The sequence below is a fragment of the Coregonus clupeaformis genome, chromosome 12, assembly GCF_020615455.1.
Source record: "Coregonus clupeaformis isolate EN_2021a chromosome 12, ASM2061545v1, whole genome shotgun sequence".
Lineage (NCBI taxonomy): Eukaryota > Metazoa > Chordata > Actinopteri > Salmoniformes > Salmonidae > Coregonus > Coregonus clupeaformis.
In genome coordinates, this window is record NC_059203.1 from 48397480 (window position 1) to 48415367 (window position 17888).

General features: G+C 44.4%; 1 protein-coding gene across 3 annotated transcripts in view; it reads right to left on the bottom strand.

Moving 5' to 3' along the window:
• Nucleotides 1-14888: 14888 nt before the first annotated feature.
• The window catches only part of LOC121578345 (protein kinase C and casein kinase substrate in neurons protein 1), a 36121-nt gene continuing 33121 nt past the window's right edge, over nucleotides 14889-17888 (bottom strand). For 2 of the 3 annotated variants that reach the window (XM_041892664.2, XM_041892663.2), the window contains exon 10: nucleotides 14889-17664. In XM_041892664.2, the coding sequence (XP_041748598.1) occupies nucleotides 17555-17664 (110 nt within the window). In that variant the 3' untranslated portion in view covers nucleotides 14889-17554. The remainder of the gene's footprint in view (nucleotides 17665-17888) is intronic. The other variant, XM_041892665.2, reaches the window with a different exon arrangement.

Below are 17888 nucleotides of genomic sequence, written 5' to 3' on the forward strand. Positions count from 1 at the left end.
TTAGTACTTGGTGGCAAAACCCTTGTTGGCAATCACAGAGGTCAGACGTTTCTTGTAGTTGGCCACCAGGTTTGCACACATCTCAGGAGGGATTTTGTCCCACTCCTCTTTGCAGGTCTTCTCCAAGTCATTAAGGTTTTGAGGCTGACGTTTGGCAACTCGAACCTTCAGCTCCCTCCACAGATTTTCTATGGGATTAAGGTCTGGAGACTGGCTAGGCCACTCCAGGACCTTAATGTGCTTCTTCTTGAGCCACTTCTTTGTTGCCTTGGCCGTGTGTTTTGGGTCATTGTCATGCTGGAATACCCATCCACGACCCATTTTCAATAACCTGGCTGAGAGAAGGAGGTTCTCACCCAAGATTTGATGGTACATGGCCCCGTCCATCGTCCCTTTGATACGGTGAACTTGTCCCCTTAGCAGAAAAACACCCCCAAAGCAAAATGTTTCCACCTCCATGTTTGACGGTGGGGATGGTGTTCTTGGGGTCATAGGCAGCATTCCTCCTCCTCCAAACACGGCGAGTTGAGTTGATGCCAAAGAGCTCGATTTTGGTCTCATCTGACCACAACACTTTCACCCAGTTCTCCTCTGAATCATTCAGATGTTCATTGGCAAACTTCAGACGGGCTTGTACAGTGGGGAAAAAATGTATTTAGTCAGCCACCAATTGTGCAAGTTCTCCCACTTAAAAAGATGAGAGAGGCCTGTAATTTTCATCATAGGTACACGTCAACTATGACAGACAAAATGAGATTTTTTTTCTCCAGAAAATCACATTGTAGGATTTTTTATGAATTTATTTGCAAATTATGGTGGAAAATAAGTATTTGGTCAATAACAAAAGTTTCTCAATACTTTGTTATTTATCCTTTGTTGGCAATGACACATGTCAAATGTTTCATCTGTAAGTCTTCACAAGGTTTTCACACACTGTTGCTGGTATTTTGGCCCATTCCTCCATGCAGATCTCCTCTAGAGCAATGATGTTTTGGGGCTGTCGCTGGGCAACACGGACTTTCAACTCCCTCCAAAGATTTTCTATGGGGTTGAGATCTGGAGACTGGCTAGGCCACTCCAGGACCTTGAAATGCTTCTTACGAAGCCACTCCTTCGTTTGCTCGGGCGGTGTGTTTGGGATCATTGTCATGCTGAAAGACCCAGCCACGTTTCATCTTCAATGCCCTTGCTGATGGAATCTCACGATACATGGCCCCATTCATTCTTTCCTTTACACGGATCAGTCGTCCTGGTCCCTTTGCAGAAAAACAGCCCCAAAGCATGATGTTTCCACCCCCATGCTTCACAGTAGGTATGGTGTTCTTTGGATGCAACTCAGCATTCTTTGTCCTCCAAACATGACGAGTTGAGTTTTTACCAAAAAGTTCTATTTTGGTTTCATCTGACCATATGACATTCTCCCAATCCTCTTCTGGATCATCCAAATGCACTCTAGCAAACTTCAGACGGAACTGGACATGTACTGGCTTAAGCAGGGGGACACGTCTGGCACTGCAGGATTTGAGTCCCTGGCGGCGTAGTGTGTTACTGATGGTAGGCTTTGTTACTTTGGTCCCAGCTCTCTGCAGGTCATTCACTAGGTCCCCCCGTGTGTATCTGGGATTTTTGCTCACCGTTCTTGTGATCATTTTGACCCCACAGGGTGAGATCTTGCGTGGAGCCCCAGATCGAGGGAGATTATCAGTGGTCTTGTATGTCTTCTATTTCCTAATAATTGCTCCCACAGTTGATTTCTTCAAACCAAGCTGCTTACCTATTGCAGATTCAGTCTTCCCAGCCTGGTGCAGGTCTACAATTTTGTTTCTGGTGTCCTTTGACAGCTCTTTGGTCTTGGCCATAGTGGAGTTTGGAGTGTGACTGTTTGAGGTTGTGGACAGGTGTCTTTTATACTGATAACAAGTTCAAACAGGTGCCATTAATACAGGTAACGAGTGGAGGACAGTGGATCCTCTTAAAGAAGAAGTTACAGGTCTGTGAGAGCCAGAAATCTTGCTTGTTTGTAGGTGACCAAATACTTATTTTCCACCATAATTTGCAAATAAATTCATTAAAAATCCTACAATGTGATTTTCTGGAAAATGTTTTCTCAATTACAGGCCTCTCATCTTTTTAAGTGGGAGAACTTGCACAATTGGTGGCTGACTAAATACTTTTTTCCCCCACTGTATGTGTGCTTTCTTGAGCAGGGGGACCTTGCGGGCGCTGCAGGATTTCAGTCCTTCACGGCGTAGTGTGTTACCAATTGTTTTCTTGGTGACTATGGTCCCAGCTGCTTTGAGATTATTGGGTTTGTAGCCCATTCCAGCCTTGTGTAGGTCTACAATCTTGTCCCTGACATCCTTGGAGAGCTTTTTGGTCTTGGCCATGGTGGAGAGTTTGGAATCTGATTGATTGATTGCTTCTGTGGACAGGTGTCTTTTATACAGGTAACAAACTGAGATTAGGAGCACTCCCTTTAAGTGTGCTCCTAATCTCAGCTCATTACCTGTATAAAAGACACCTGGGAGCCAGAAATCCTTCTGATTGAGAGGGGGTCAAATACTTATTTCCCTCATTAAAATGCAAATCAATTTATTACATTTTTGACATGCGTTTTTCTGGATTTTGTTGTTGTTATTCTGTCTCTCACAGTTCAAATAAACCTACCATTAAAATGATAGACTGATCATTTCTTTGTCAGTGGGCAAACGTACAAAATCAGCAGGGGATCAAATACTTTTTTCCCTTACTGTATGTGTAAAGTCACAAGCTTGATGTAGTCATTGCGTTCTATGAATGTGGGACCAAATACTTAACTTTTTACTACTTTAATATACACATATAAGTGAATTTGTGCCAATACTTTTGCTCCCCTAAAATGGGGGGACTATGTACAAAAAGTGCTGTAATTTCGAAACGGTTCCCCCGATATGGATGAAAATACCCTCAAATGAAAGCTGACAGTCTGCACTTTAACTTCATAGTCATTGTTTGATTTCAAATCCAAACTTTTGGGGTATAGAGCCAAAATAATAAAACATGCTTCACTGTCCCAATAATTACGGAGGGTACTATAAGTCATATCATAGCCCGAATAGTACTGTAGAGCTCTTTTTACTTGCACACAATATAGCTGGATCGCCCCGTCCTGCCCCTGGGGGTCCACCGCCCTGCAGCACCCCAACCCAACACACCCCACTCAGCTTTAGGATCTTTGTGAAACAGTCATTAATGGTTTCATGTGTGTTAGGCCAAGGCCAGAGTGACAACCAACAGTTCGGCAGACCCCCAGGGCCAGGACTGAGCAGCCCAGCAGCTAGGGATTGCCTAAATAGGTATCTCCCCTGACGTGGGCTTGTTTTCAATACAGATTCCTTTTGACGCACAATATTCCATATGAGGCATCCAGACCTTGTGAAAGTTGCACGGTATATCCTTAATCTTGTAATAAATCAAATCTAGTGATACATAACTTGACATTTCTGCCATCCATCGTGACATTATGGGAGGATAACCAACCTTCCAATGAAATGCAATACATTTCTTAGCTGCTATAAATGCTAGGTTACACAGTTTCTTCTGATAACAGTCTCCAGTATCAACATTTCCAAGCAAACAAAAATAGGAAGAAGGTAGAATCTGTAGACATGCTGGGATAAAATAACATTTAGCCAGCCTTCACAAGAGCATACCATATTGACATATGTCCCCTTTTGTGTTTTACACCTCCAGCAGAGGATTTACATTTCTGAGTGCATGATATTATGTTTCACTGGCATATAGTACGTTCTATGGATGGTCGTAAACTGCAGTAATTTTTGTCTGAGATTATATGAACATGACTGGGCATTCAAACATATCTGTGTCCATTCATCATCATCATCAATAGTGTCTTCCTCACATTTTTGTTTGACATGTTTTGTGTCATCGGGAAAAGCCTCTATCAACCCTTGATACAGTTTGGAAATCAACTTTAGAGGTTTGTCAGACTGCCTTAAAATAGTTTCAGTCTTTGAAGCTATTGGCTTGTCCAGTGTTTGCTGCACAGAGAGAATAAAGTGTTGCATCTGCAAAAGTTCACCACAGCGCCGTCACAGACTGGTCTTCCCTGGCTGCCTGACCCTGCTGAAACCCCTGTCACCATCTGATCCTGCTGAGATGAGGCATGACAAAGAATTACCTTGGTGTACATTTATACATTATATTATCCAAGAATAGAATCAATGGTTCAATAATTGAAATGACCATTATTCCTAGATCCCAGACTGTGGCCTACCCATCAACTCAAGATGGAACTTTGTATCCATTCACTGATTGTTATAATATACTGCAAAATTCACCTGAGCTCCATAGACTGGTCTTCCCTGGTTGTCTGACCCTGCAGGGACACCTGTCACCATCTGATCCTGCTAAGACATGATGAGCATAATGTTGTGTACTGTCAGTGCACCATGACAGTGAAGCCTATAGAGCTGTTTATACCGTGTCAGTGTGAAAAGTAGGGAATTAGCTAGGGAAACTAACAGATCAATAACGTTACATTGCTATACTGACTGTGATTGGGGCCAAAATGATATCTACCTTTAGCCATTTTTTGGCTAGCTTTAATGGTACATCAACTGGCGAAAATGAGCCAAGTTAATTTACTTCTGTTGAAACGGGACAAAACAAAGGCTACAAAACATTTCCATGCACACAACAGCTGTTAGATACTGCTATCTGACAGATAGCTAGAGGCTAGAGCTGAACTGGCTGTGGTAGCTACTAGCTAGCTAGCTAGTTCATTCATTTCAAACAGAACTTCAGTTGAGAGGGGATGAAACATTAACTAACGTTGCATGTCAGTTACACTACTAGCTCAGCACTGGGAATAAATACTTTTTTTCTGTTAAGGCAAACAGCAGTTACCTTGCCAGCTACATCAGTCAAATAAAGAGAAGCCAGTTTCTGATCTGCTTGCTTTTACAACTCGGAGAAAAAGCACAACACACACAGATAACAGCTGCCTCTGTTCACACTCTCTGTGGTGTCCTCATAGTCCTAAATCCAGCCGGCTGAAACCACCAAACAGCCTACCCGACCACTCTGAGGCTTCCGCATGGTCCTAAAGCACACGCATGCTGCTTTTTGTAACACAATGCAATGATTGAACTGGGAAAGGGGGGCAAAAATGCAATTTCAGAATGTGGGAGGGGTCATTTTTAGCAAATATATTGAGAATTAAAAACTGAAATATCACATTTACATAAGTATTTAGACCCTTTACTCAGTACTTTGTTGAAGCATCTTTGGCAGTGAATACAGCCTCGAGTCTTCTTGGGTATGATTCTACAAGCTTGGCACACCTGTATTTGGGGAGTTTCTCCCATTTTCTGCAGATCCTCTCAAGCTCTGTCAGGTTGGATGGGGAGAGTAGCTGCACAGCTATCTTCAGGTCTCTCCAGAGATGTTCGATCGGGTTCAAGTCTGGTCTCTGGCTGGGCCACTCTAGGACATTCAGAAACTTGTCCCGAACCCACTCCTGCGTTGTCTTGGCTGTGTGCTTAGGGTCATTCTCCTGTTGGAAGGTGATCCTTCGCCCCAGTCTGAGGTCCTGAGTGCTCTGGAGCAGTTTTTCATCAAGGATCTCTCTGTATTTGCTCCGTTCATCTTTCCCTCGATCCTGACTGGTCTCCCAGTCCCTGCCGCTGAAAAACATCCCCACAGCATGATGCTGCCACCACCATGCTTCACCGTAGGGATGGTGCCAGGTTTCATCCAGTCTTGACGCTTGGCATTCAGGCCAAAGAGTTCAATCTTGGTTTCAACAGACCAGAGAATCTTGTTTCTCATGGTCTGAGAGTCCTTTAGGTGCCCTTTGGCAAACTCCAAGCGGGCTGTCATGTGCCTTTAATTGAGAAGTGGCTTCCGTCTGGCCACTCTACCATAAAGGCCTGATTGGTGGAGTGCTGCAGAGATGGTTGTCCTTCTGGAAGGTTTTACCATCTCCACAGAGGAACTCTGGAGCGCTGTCAGAGTGACCATCGGGTTCTTGGTCACCTCCCTGACCAAGGCCCTTCTCCCCCGATTGCTCAGGTTGGCCGGGTGGCCAGCTCTCGGAAGAGTCTTGGTGGTTCCAAACTTCTTCCAATTAAGAATGATGGAGGCCACTGTGTTCTTGGGGACCTTTAATCCTGCAGAAATGTTTTGGTACCCTTCCCCAGGTCTGTGCCTCAACACAATCCTGTCTCGGAGCTCTACGGACAATTCCTTCGACCTCATCAATCAATCAATCAATCAAATGTATTTATAAAGCCCTTTGTATATCAGCAGATGTCACAAAGTGCTATACAGAAACCCAGCCTAAAACCCCAAACAGCAAGCAATGCAGATGTAGAAGCACGGTGGCTACGAAAAACTCCCTATAAAGGCAGAAACCTATGAAGAAACCTAGAGAGGAACCAGGCTCTGAGGGGTGGCCAGTCCTCTTCTGGCTGTGCCGGGTGGAGATTGTAAGAGTACATGGCCATTTAAGGCCAGATTGTTCTTCAAGATGTTTAAATGTTCATAGATGACCAGCAGGGTCAAATAATAATCAGTGGTTGTAGAGGGTGCAACAGGTCAGTACCTCAGGAGTAGATGTCAGTTGGCTTTTCATAGCCGAGCATTCAGAGGTCGAGACAGCAGGTGGATTTTGCTCTAACATGCACTGTCAACTGTGGGACCTTATATAGACAGGTGTGTGCCTTTCCAAATCATGTCCAATCAATTTAATTTACCACAGGTGGACTCCAATCAAGTTGTAGAAACATCTCAAGGATGATCAATGGAAACAGGATGCACCTCAGCTTAATTTTGAGTGTCATAGCAAAGGGTCTGAATCAAATCAAATCTAAATGTATTTGTCACATGCACCGAATACAATAGGTGTAGACCTTATAGTGAAATGCTTACTTAAAGACATGTATTTCTGTTTTTTATTTTTTTAAACATGTTTTCACTTTGTCATTATAGGGTATTGTATGGAAAAAAAGTTTTTAGTCAGCCACCAATTGTGCAAGTTCTCTCACTTAAAAATATGAGAGAGGCCTGTAATTTTCATCATAGGTACACGTCAACTATGACAGACAAAATGAGGAAAAAAAATCCAGAAAATCACATTGTAGGACTTTTAATGAATTTATTTGCAAATTATGGTGGAAAATAAGTATTTGGTCAATAACAAAAGTTTCTCAATACTTTGTTATATACCCTTTGTTGGCAATGACACAGGTCAAACGTTTTCTGTAAGTCTTCACAAGGTTTTCACACACTGTTGCTGGTATTTTGGCCCATTCCTCCATGCAGATCTCCTCTAGAGCAGTGATGTTTTGGGGCTGTCGCTGGGCAACACGGACTTTCAACTCCCTCCAAAGATTTTCTATGGGATTGAGATCTGGAGACTGGCTAGGCCACTCCAGGACCTTGAAATGCTTCTTACGAAGCCACTCCTTCGTTGCCCGGGCGGTGTGTTTGGGATCATTGTCATGCTGAAAGACCCAGCCACGTTTCATCTTCAATGCCCTTGCTGATGGAATCTCACGATACATGGCCCCATTCATTCTTTGCTTTACACGGATCAGTCGTCCTTGTCCCTTTGCAGAAAAACAGCCCCAAAGCATGATGTTTCCACCCCCATGCTTCACAGTAGGTATGGTGTTCTTTGGATGCAACTCAGCATTCTTTGTCCTCCAAACACGACGAGTTGAGTTTTTACCAAAAAGTTGTATTTTGGTTTCATCTGACCATATGACATTCTCCCAATAGGTCCCCCTGTGTGGTTCTGGGATTTTTGCTCACCGTTCTTGTGATCATTTTGAACCCACGGGGTGAGATCTTGCGTGGAGCCCCAGATCGAGGGAGATTATCAGTGGTCTTGTATGTCTTCCATTTCCTAATAATTGCTCCTACAGTTGATTTCTTCAAACCAAGCTGCTTACCTATTGCAGATTCAGTCTTCCCAGCCTGGTGCAGGTCTACAATTTTGTTTCTGGTGTCCTTTGACAGCTCTTTGGTCTTGGCCATAGTGGATTTTGGAGTGTGACTGTTTGAGGTTGTGGACAGGTGTCTTTTATACTGATAACAAGTTCAAACAGGTGCCATTAATACAGGTAACGAGTGGAGGACAGAGGAGCCTCTTAAAAAAGAAGTTACAGGTCTGTGAGAGCCAGAAATCTTGCTTGTTTGTAGGTGACCAAATACTTATTTTCCACCATAATTTGCAAATAAATAAATTAAAAATCCTTTTTTTTCTCATTTTGTCCGTCATAGTTGACGTGTACCTATGATGAAAATTACAGGCCTCTCTCATCTTTTTAAGTGGGAGAACTTGCACAATTGGTGGCTGACTAAATACTTTTTTCCCCCACTGTATATTGATGAGAAAAATACATAATTTAATCAATTTTAGAATAAGGCTGTAATTTAACAAAGTGTGGAAAAAGTCAAGGGGTTTGAATACTTTCTGAATGGACTGTGCATGTTAGAATCTCCTTTACTGCTGTGAGTATTTCTGGTAAGTCTCTAAGTGTCACGACTTCCTCCGAAGCTGCCTCCTGTCCTTGTTCGGGCAGGCTTCGGCGTTCGTCGTCACCGGCCTTCTAGGTCTGGCTCTCGACCCGGAATCTACCCCTCCGCCTGCCCTGCCGGAAGCTGAGCCTGCGGTTTGTGGGGCCGTTCAAAGTCCTGAGGAGGATCAACAAGGTTACCTATAGGTTATTACTCCCCCATGATTATCGTATTAAGTGTTTGTGCTAAACTGTGTGTTACTGGATGCTAGCATGCTAGTTAGCTAGTTAACACACTATTGGTGGTTTGTTGTGACCAAGTATTGGTGCTTAACTGTGTGTTAAACTGTGTGTTATTGGATGCTAGCATGCTAGTCAGCTATGGTGTCATAGTTAGCTGGCTGAATAAAGTGGGTTGAGTCTATTCCTTTAAACATTGAACAACTGTGGTTCACAACAATTTCTGATTTCTAAAGGTGGAAGTTGGGAGAGTTTTTGTTCGGGTGGTTCAGTGAAACAATTTTAGTTTCTGAGGTAGAAGTTTTTGGTGAGGGAGGCCCCCTCTCTCCTCTCCCAGATGCTTAGCTCATTTCATTCCGATCTCCTCTGCATTTTTGTAGCCATTTGCTACAGCCTGTCAACTATGCCTCTGCCTATCCCTGTTCTCTCCTCTCTGCACAGGCTACACAAACAACGCACCACACCGCGCGGCTGCTGCCTCTCTAACCTGGTGGTCCCTGCACGCACCCCTCACCTGGAGTTCCAGGTCGCAGGCAGCCTCTGGAACTGCCGTTCTGCTGCCAACAAAGCTGACTTCATCCCAGCCTATGCCAACCTCCAGTCCCTCGACTTCCTGGCGCTGACGGAAACATGGATCACCACTGAAAACACGGCTACTCCTACTGCTCTCTCCTCGTCTGACCATGTGTTCTCGCATACCCCGAGAGCATCTGGTCAGAGGGGTGGTGGTACAGGAATCCTCATCTCTCCCAAGTGGACATTCTCAATTTTTCCCCTAACCCATCTGTCTATCTCCTCATTTGAATTCCATGCTGTCACAGTCACTAGCCCATTTAAGCTTAATATCCTTGTCATCTATCGCCCTCCAGGTTCCCTTGGAGAGTTCATCAACGAGCTTGACGCCTTGATAAGTTCCTTTCCTGAGGATGGCTCACCCCTCACAGTTTTTGGGGGATTTCAACCTCCCTATGTCCACATATGACTCATTTCTCTCTGCCTCCTTCTTTCCACTCCTCTCCTCTTTTGACCTCACCCTCTCACCGTCCCCCTACTCACAAGGCAGGCAATACGCTTGACCTCATCTTCACTAGATGCTGCTCCTCTACTAATCTCACTGCAACTCCCCTCCAAGTCTCCGACCACTACTTTGTTTCCTTTTCTCTCTCGCTCTCCTCCCACACTACTCACTCTGCCCCTACACAGATGGTAATGCGCCGCCGCAACCTTCGCTCTCTCTCTCCCACTACTCTCTCCTCTTCCATCCTATCATCTCTTCCCTCTGCTCAATCCTTCTCCCTCCAATCTCCTGATTCTGCCTCCTCAACCCTCCTCTCCTCCCTTTCTGCATCCTTTGACTCTCTGTGTCCCCTATCCTCCCGGCCGGCTCGGTCCTCCCCTCCTGCTCCGTGGTTTGATGACTCACTGCGAGCTCACAGAACAGAGCTCCGGGCAGCGGAGCGGAAATGGAAGAAAACTAAACTCCCTACCGACCTGGCATCTTTTCACTCCCTCCTCTCTACATTTTCTTCATCTGTTTCTGCTGCTAAGGCCACCTTCTACCACTCTAAATTCCAAGCATCTGCCTCTAACCCTAGGAAGCTCTTTGCCACATTTTCCTCCCTCCTGAATCCCCCCCCCCTCTCTCTCTGTGGATGACTTCGTCAACCACTTTGAAAAGAAGGTTGACGACATCCGATCCTCGTTTGTTAAGTCTAATGACACTGCTGGTCCTGCTCACACTGCCCTACCCTATGCTTTGACTTCTTTCTCCCCTCTCTCTCCAGATAAAATCCTGCGACTTGTGACTGCAGGCCGTCCAACAACCTGCCCGCTTGACCCCATCCCCTCCTCCCTTCTCCAGACCATCTCCGGTGACCTTCTCCCCTACCTCACCTCGCTGATCAACTCATCCTTGACCGCCGGCCATGTCCCTTCCGTCTTCAAGAGAGCGAGAGTTGCTCCCCTTCTCAAAAAACCAACACTCGACCCCACTGATGTCAACAACTACAGACCAGTATCCCTTCTCTCTTTTCTTTCCAAAACTATTGAGCGTGCCGTCTTTAGCCAACTCTCTTGCTATCTCTCTCAGAATGACCTTCTTGATCCAAACCAATCAGGTTTCAGGACTGGTCATTCAACTGAGACTGCTCTCCTCTGTGTCACGGAGACTCTCCGCACTGCTAAAGCTAACTCTCTCTCCTCTGCTCTTGTCCTTCTAGACCTGTCTGCTGCCTTTGATACTGTGAACCATCAGATCCTCCTCTCCACCCTCTCCGAGCTGGGCATCTCCGGCGCGGCTCACTCCTGGATTGCGCCCTACCTGACCGGTCGCTCCTACCAAGTGGCGTGGCGAGAAGCTGTCTCCGCACCACGTGCTCTCACCACTGGTGTCCCCCAAGGCTCAGTTCTAGGCCCTCTCCTTTTCTCCCTATACACCAAGTCACTTGGCTCTGTCATATCCTCACATGGTCTCTCCTATCATTGCTACGCTGACGATACACAACTAATCTTCTCCTTTCCCCCTTCTGATAACCAGGTGGCGAATCGCATCTCTGCATGTCTGGCAGACATATCAGTATGGATGACGGATCACCACCTCAAGCTGAACCCTGGCAAGACGGAGCTGCTCTTCCTCCCGGGGAAGGACTGCCCGTTCCATGATCTCGCCATCACGGTTGACAACTCCACTGTGTCCTCCTCCCAGAGTGCGAAGAGCCTAGGCGTGACCCTGGACAACACCCTGTCGTTCTCCGCCAACATCAAGGCGGTGACCCGCTCCTGCAGGTTCATGCTCTACAACATTCGGAGAGTACGACCCTGCCTTACACAGGAAGCGGCACAGGTCCTAATCCAGGCACTTGTCATCTCCCGTCTGGACTACTGCAACTCGCTGTTGGCTGGCCTCCCTGCCTGTGCCATTAAACCCCTACAACTCATCCAGAATGCCGCAGCCCGTCTGGTGTTCAACCTTCCCAAGTTCTCTCACGTCACCCCCTCCTCCGCACACTCCACTGGCTTCCAGTTGACGCTCGCATCCGCTACAAGACCATGGTGCTTGCCTATGGAGCAGTGAGGGGAACGGCACCTCTGTACCTTCAGGCTCTGATCAGTCCCTACACCCAAACGAGGGCATTGCGCTCATCCACCTCTGGCCTGCTGGCTCCCTTCCTCTGCGGAAGCATAGTTCCCGCTCAGCCCAGTCAAAACTGTTCGCTGCTCTGGCACCCCAATGGTGGAACAAGCTCCCTCACGACGCCAGGACAGCGGAGTCACTCACCACCTTCCGGAGACATTTGAAACCCCACCTCTTTAAGGAATACCTGGGATAGGATAAAGGAATCCTTCTACCCCCCAATTGTAAAGTGGTTATCCCACTGGCTATAGGGTGAACGCACCAATTTGTGAGTCGCTCTGGCTAAGAGCGTCTGCTAAATGACGTTAATGTGCCCTTGAGCAAGGCACTTAACCCTAATTGCTCCTGTAAGTCGCTCTGGATAAGAGCGTCTGCTAAATGACTAAAATGTAATGTAAATGTAACCCCTCGTTTCATGAGTCTCTCCTCAGGCCGGTGGTGGCTGGTCCGCTCCAGGAGTCTGAGGTGCGGGAGGTCCCTCCGCCTCCTCTGGACATCGAGGGGGCCCCGGCGTACTCCGTCCGTTCCATCCTGGATTCGAGGCGTCGGGTGGTTGGCCTTCAGTACCTCCTGGCCGTCCCTGAGGCTGGTGTCGGCGCGCTGCTGGAGCTGCGTGTCAAGAGAGGAGGCAGCTTCCTCCGAAGCTGCCTCCTCTCCTTGTTCAGGCAGGCTTCGGCGTTCGTCGTCACCGGCCTTCTAGCCACTGCCGCTCCATATCTCATCATTCCATTTGTTTTGTCTTGTCTATTACACACACCTGGTTCATATCCCCTCATTAGTATGTGTATAAGTGTTCCCTTTGCCCCCCTTGTTCTTGTGGGTGATTGTTTATTGTGAGGAGTAGTAGCTCGGTTGAGCTCAGTGTATTTTGTATTGCCGGGATATATTTTCCTCGTGTGCCTGTTTTGTTCCACTGGACTGGTTGACGCTATTCTGCGTAAGGCTGTATTACGGAATAAACTCTGTATTCTGTGATTTACCCTCCTGTGCCTTACTCCTTCAAATCACGCACCACAATAAGAGCTTTGCACACCTGGATTTACAATATTTGCACATTATTCTTTTAAAAATTCTTCAAGCTCTGTTAAGTTGGTTGTTGATCAATTCTTGCCATAGATTCTCAAGCCGATTTAAGTCAAAACTGTGACTAGGCCACTCAGGAACATTCAATGCTTGGCCTTGTGTCTTAGGTTATTGTCCTGCTGAAAGGTGAATTTGTCTCCCAGTGTGTTGGAAAGCAGACTGAACCAGGTTTTCTTCTAGGATTTTGCCTTTGCTTAGCTGAGTTATGAAGGATGCCTGTATCTTTGTAGTGACTGGGTGTATTGATACACCATCCAAAGTGTAATCAATAACTTCAGCATGCTCAAAGGGATATTCAATGTCTGTTTATTTTTATTTTTACCCATCTACCAATAGGTGCCCTTCTTTGCGAGGCATTGAAAAACCTCCCTGGTCTTTGTGGTTGAATCTGTGTTTGGAATTCACTGCTCGACTGAGGGACCTTACAGATAATTATATGTGTGGGGTACAGAGATGAGGTAGTCGTTCAAAAATCATGTTCAACACTATTAGTGCACACAGAGTGCGTCCATGCAACTTATTATGTGACTTGTTAAGCGCATTTTTACTCCTGAAGGCTTGTCATAACAAAGGTGTTGAATACTTATTGATGCAAGACATTTTAGCTTTTCATTTTAAATTAATTTATAAACATTTCTACAAACATAATTCCACTTATGGGGAACTGAGTGAAGGCCAGTGACACACAATCTCAAGCATTAACACAACAAAATGTGGAAAAAGTCAAGGGATGTGATACTTTCTGAAAGCACTGTATGTGATGTCAGATTTCACCAGTCAGTCAGGGCCTGGACAAGGGTCATCGCTTCACAAATATTCCACTTCCAGCCTCTATACTGCTGTCTACCCTGCCTGTTCATACCTATTTTATCATGCTATCCTCAAATATTGATATTTATGTTAAACGTGCACTAGTGTATTGTTTGTCACATTTGATTTGTTGGCTTTAATTGGTATTTTATTACCATGAACTGTAAAAATATAATATTTTTAATATTTTCTACACGAGTCATCATTGGTCTTTATTATGAATGCAGCTGCCAAAAAAGGTTCCTATAAGGGATAGAAGACACTATTTAAATAGTGGTTGAAATATGAAGAGATACTTTATTAGTCCATATGGTATGGAAAAACTCATCTATAAAGTCATACCAAGTTCAACATATATCACCTCAATGTGAATATGGCACCTTGATCAAAAGGTCAGAAATAATTTAACAGTGCCATAAAATATAATTTTTACTTTTTTTCTCCAACCATCATCTAATTCATACATAAAAAGTCATAGCACTGTATTTGTAGATGTCACTCCCCCTATTAGATGTGAACCCCAATAATGATCATATTGTAGTTAGGGGCATTTGATTCAGGAAGAGTAGGAGCTAAAGTTCTTTGTGTTTACTGATGACCTCTAGTGGTGAGTTGGGTAACGCTTTACTTACAGCTTGCAGGTTAATTAATTATTATAATACTTGCCATAAGACATTATAAAGGCTCATACATGCTTATGACAAGTTATAATGTTTTCGGTCAAAAAATACTAAAATCACCAAGAATTCAGCAAAAAAAAAAGAGAAGTGATAGTGTCTCAATGTAATCAAATGGTCAGTTTGCAGTGTACAAATTATTAGAATTATGTAACGGCCCCCTGACCATCTGCGTTGAGACAAATCGGCCCGTCGCTTAATCTAGTTGCCAACCTCTGGGCTAGAATATACGTAAATGGACCCTATGTTTACAGAGCCACAGAGTGCATACTTTAGGAGAATCATACCATCGTGCAAATGTACTTTTTTGTTCTAGGTTATCCTCTTGGATCCAGCACCTGGGAATTTTTTTTTATGGATGTGTATATATCACCCCTCTACCCACAGAATGCATATACCTATCATCACAATAGTCGTTCCAATGTTCTGACAAAGCTTTTTATTTTGTTGTATGCAGTTAACAGGCACTACAGTTTGAATCCATTATTCTAAACTATTATTCTAAACAGACAAACTTCTAGACCACTAGGGCTTTCCCACAACATGTCCGACCACTTTGTTCCCCTACATACTGTATGCAAAACGAGGTCAAATAAAAGGTTAAAACATCTTTACATATTCACCATCCTTTCACGGCTTCACGTGAGTTTCTGTGTGAACGCTGTAGTCGTTATATAAATTACTGTACGTTACATTATCATCATATACAAATTAGATGACACATGTTTACAACAGTATTGTAAACAATCCCATGCTGACTTAGATACTATGCATTGTGTTTGCTGGGTACATGGACAATAGTGTACTATCTATACTTTATTGGTGTGTTGAACTGGCTAAAAGAGTCTACAATAGTTTAAAAGAGTATGTACACTAGTTGCGTCGTTGCATGGTGGTAATTGAACTGGGTCTTTCCAGATGCACTGAGCCAGTGTCTGTGTACGCATGCTCTCTTTCTCTCCCTGTTAGTGTGTGTGTTGTGGGTACGGGTGGTGTGACTCAGGTGAAGCAGTTACTGATTTAGCTAGGCTTGGGTTTCAGAGCTTGCGCTGCTACAATACTCATTTTGAGAGCGGATGGTTAAAGTGTTTTATCCCACAATCGGATGTGCAGTCCCAAAATGTCCCCCCGACACCCATATCCCAGATGTCCAGAATGAACTTCTAGCAGCAGAAAATACAGTTTCCTCATCAAGATTTCAGAAGAGGCTCCTCTTTCTGTCTTTCTTTACAGTGTCCTTTGTACTGTAGCTTTCTCTTCCCATGTCAGTAGGAGTACATCCCTGGTGTTTAAAGGGTTGCTAAGGAAACTAACACTACAGCTGTTTCACATATATACTGTATATATTATAACAGTCACACATTTTGTAGGTATAATCTCTGTTGCCGATTCTCTTTGATTCACTAGTTCAATAGACAAGGATTAAGGATTGTGTGTTGTGTAGATTCAAGTTATCTATTTATTTATTTGGAGAAGTTAAAAACAATTGAATACTGATTAGTCTAGATTTTGCCAGTTAAGAGACACAAATCATTGGCATCAGTTTCTAAGATTATGTTAAGGATTGAACTGACAGGATAAAAACATAAACTAAGAAGAATGAACAATTTGGTCAACGTGTACAGTAAGCTCACTTTCAGTAGTATTTAACAGCTTATGGTGATCCAGCACGCAATGACCGTTAGATCAGGGACAGCAAGGTGGAGAGAGACCGAGACTGAGCTGGGATACAGTTAGGGTGACTAATTTTCATTCATAAAAAAATACACGTCTTCTATATCTATGGATAGAATCTATTATCTCACATGTGGCAGTGGGGCTCTCATTGGTTTGTTACTGTAAATGTGTCATCCATACAGTGAATTCCCAGGATTCTCTCATATTCCCAAATGTCTTTGTCTCCTTTCATTTGGTTGGTGACAGTTCATTTCTGATGACAAACCGTTTAACCCATTGATGGAGTAGGGTTGTGTTGGGTCGATGTTGTATTTGTGCTGAACCCTTGTGGAGGCCCACATAGGCGGAATAATGCACTACCTAAACCCAATACATGCTAAAGAAAGAAAAAGACAAAAGAAATCAAAGCAATAAGGCATATTTTTCTTATTTCTCAATGAACACAGCTTGCACTTTAAGACAAAAGAAAACACAATAAAGTGATGAGTCCAGAAAGCAGTGGGGTCAGGAAATGACAAGCACATGATCAACATGGTCTGGTCAGAGGTACTACAACTACATTAACTCAATGTATATGTCTATGTCCTATACCAGTGTTTCTTCAACCCCCGGTCCATGGTCCGGCACCGGCCCCTGAGACGTTACTGAGTGGTCCCTCATCTGTCTGACACCAATATAGTCTGATCTTGAGAGAAGCTTTTCAACTAAACAGTCATCCAAGGAGGAGAACCATTGCTTGCCAGTCTCTGGTACAACAAGGGTAGAGAAACACTGTTCTATACCATTACACTGAAAAAGGCTCAACAGCGTAGTACTGCTGTGCTCTGCTCTGCTCGACAGTGATTTGTCAATGATCCTGCAGCTAAATGTCATTAACGTGATATAGTAGCACATGCCAATGCTGCTGTTTCACAGGGGGACTTTTAGAACCTTACATGGAATGACAGACCCGTCAGCACATATTTACAATGCACAGTGCATAGGTCATTCTGGCTATGCAGGCACCATGGACTATACCATATCACTAGTGTTATGAGGGAACATACTTCCATACTGCCATGTAAATGTCATCATAACCACCGCACAACATTGGAATAGAACACAAAAATGCTGAATTATTTTCCTGCGCTTGCTGGAGTTGTGGTGTTTGTTGTTGGTACACCTATACTGACATGGTTTAACTGTGGTCCCAAGCCCAGTGTTGTGGTTGATATGTGTTGGTTGTGCTGGTACTGTCTTTGTCTGATGTGAATCCTAGGGGAGTGTTTAAATATAGACTGCTCAGTCTGTGTGTTGGTTGCTCAGGTAGAGAGGAGGGACGGGGAAGTCTCTGGTAATGTGCAGTATGATCAGACAGTTCAGTCTGGGTGACTAACCAATGGGGCAGTGTCCTCCACGTACACAAGCAGCTAGATGGGCTCCACATAATTAGCAGGATATAAGCCCAACTGGCCACTGTCCAACCGGCCTTTACACCAACCCTGGTCATCCTCATCTTCTAGTTTAGTCAGCTCATCTCCTGTGAGAAAGGAAGGAGAGAGAGAGAGAGAGAGAGAGAGAGAGAGAGAGAGAGAGAGAGAGAGAGAGAGAGAGAGAGAGAGAGAGAGAGAGAGAGAGAAGGAGGGAGCGAGAGAGAGAAAGAGAGGAAGGGAAGGTAGAAAGAGACATCATATTGACATACAATTTTGATTGATATTTGATTGAGTTATCAACAAAAATGAATTCAATTACAATTCTGTTTGA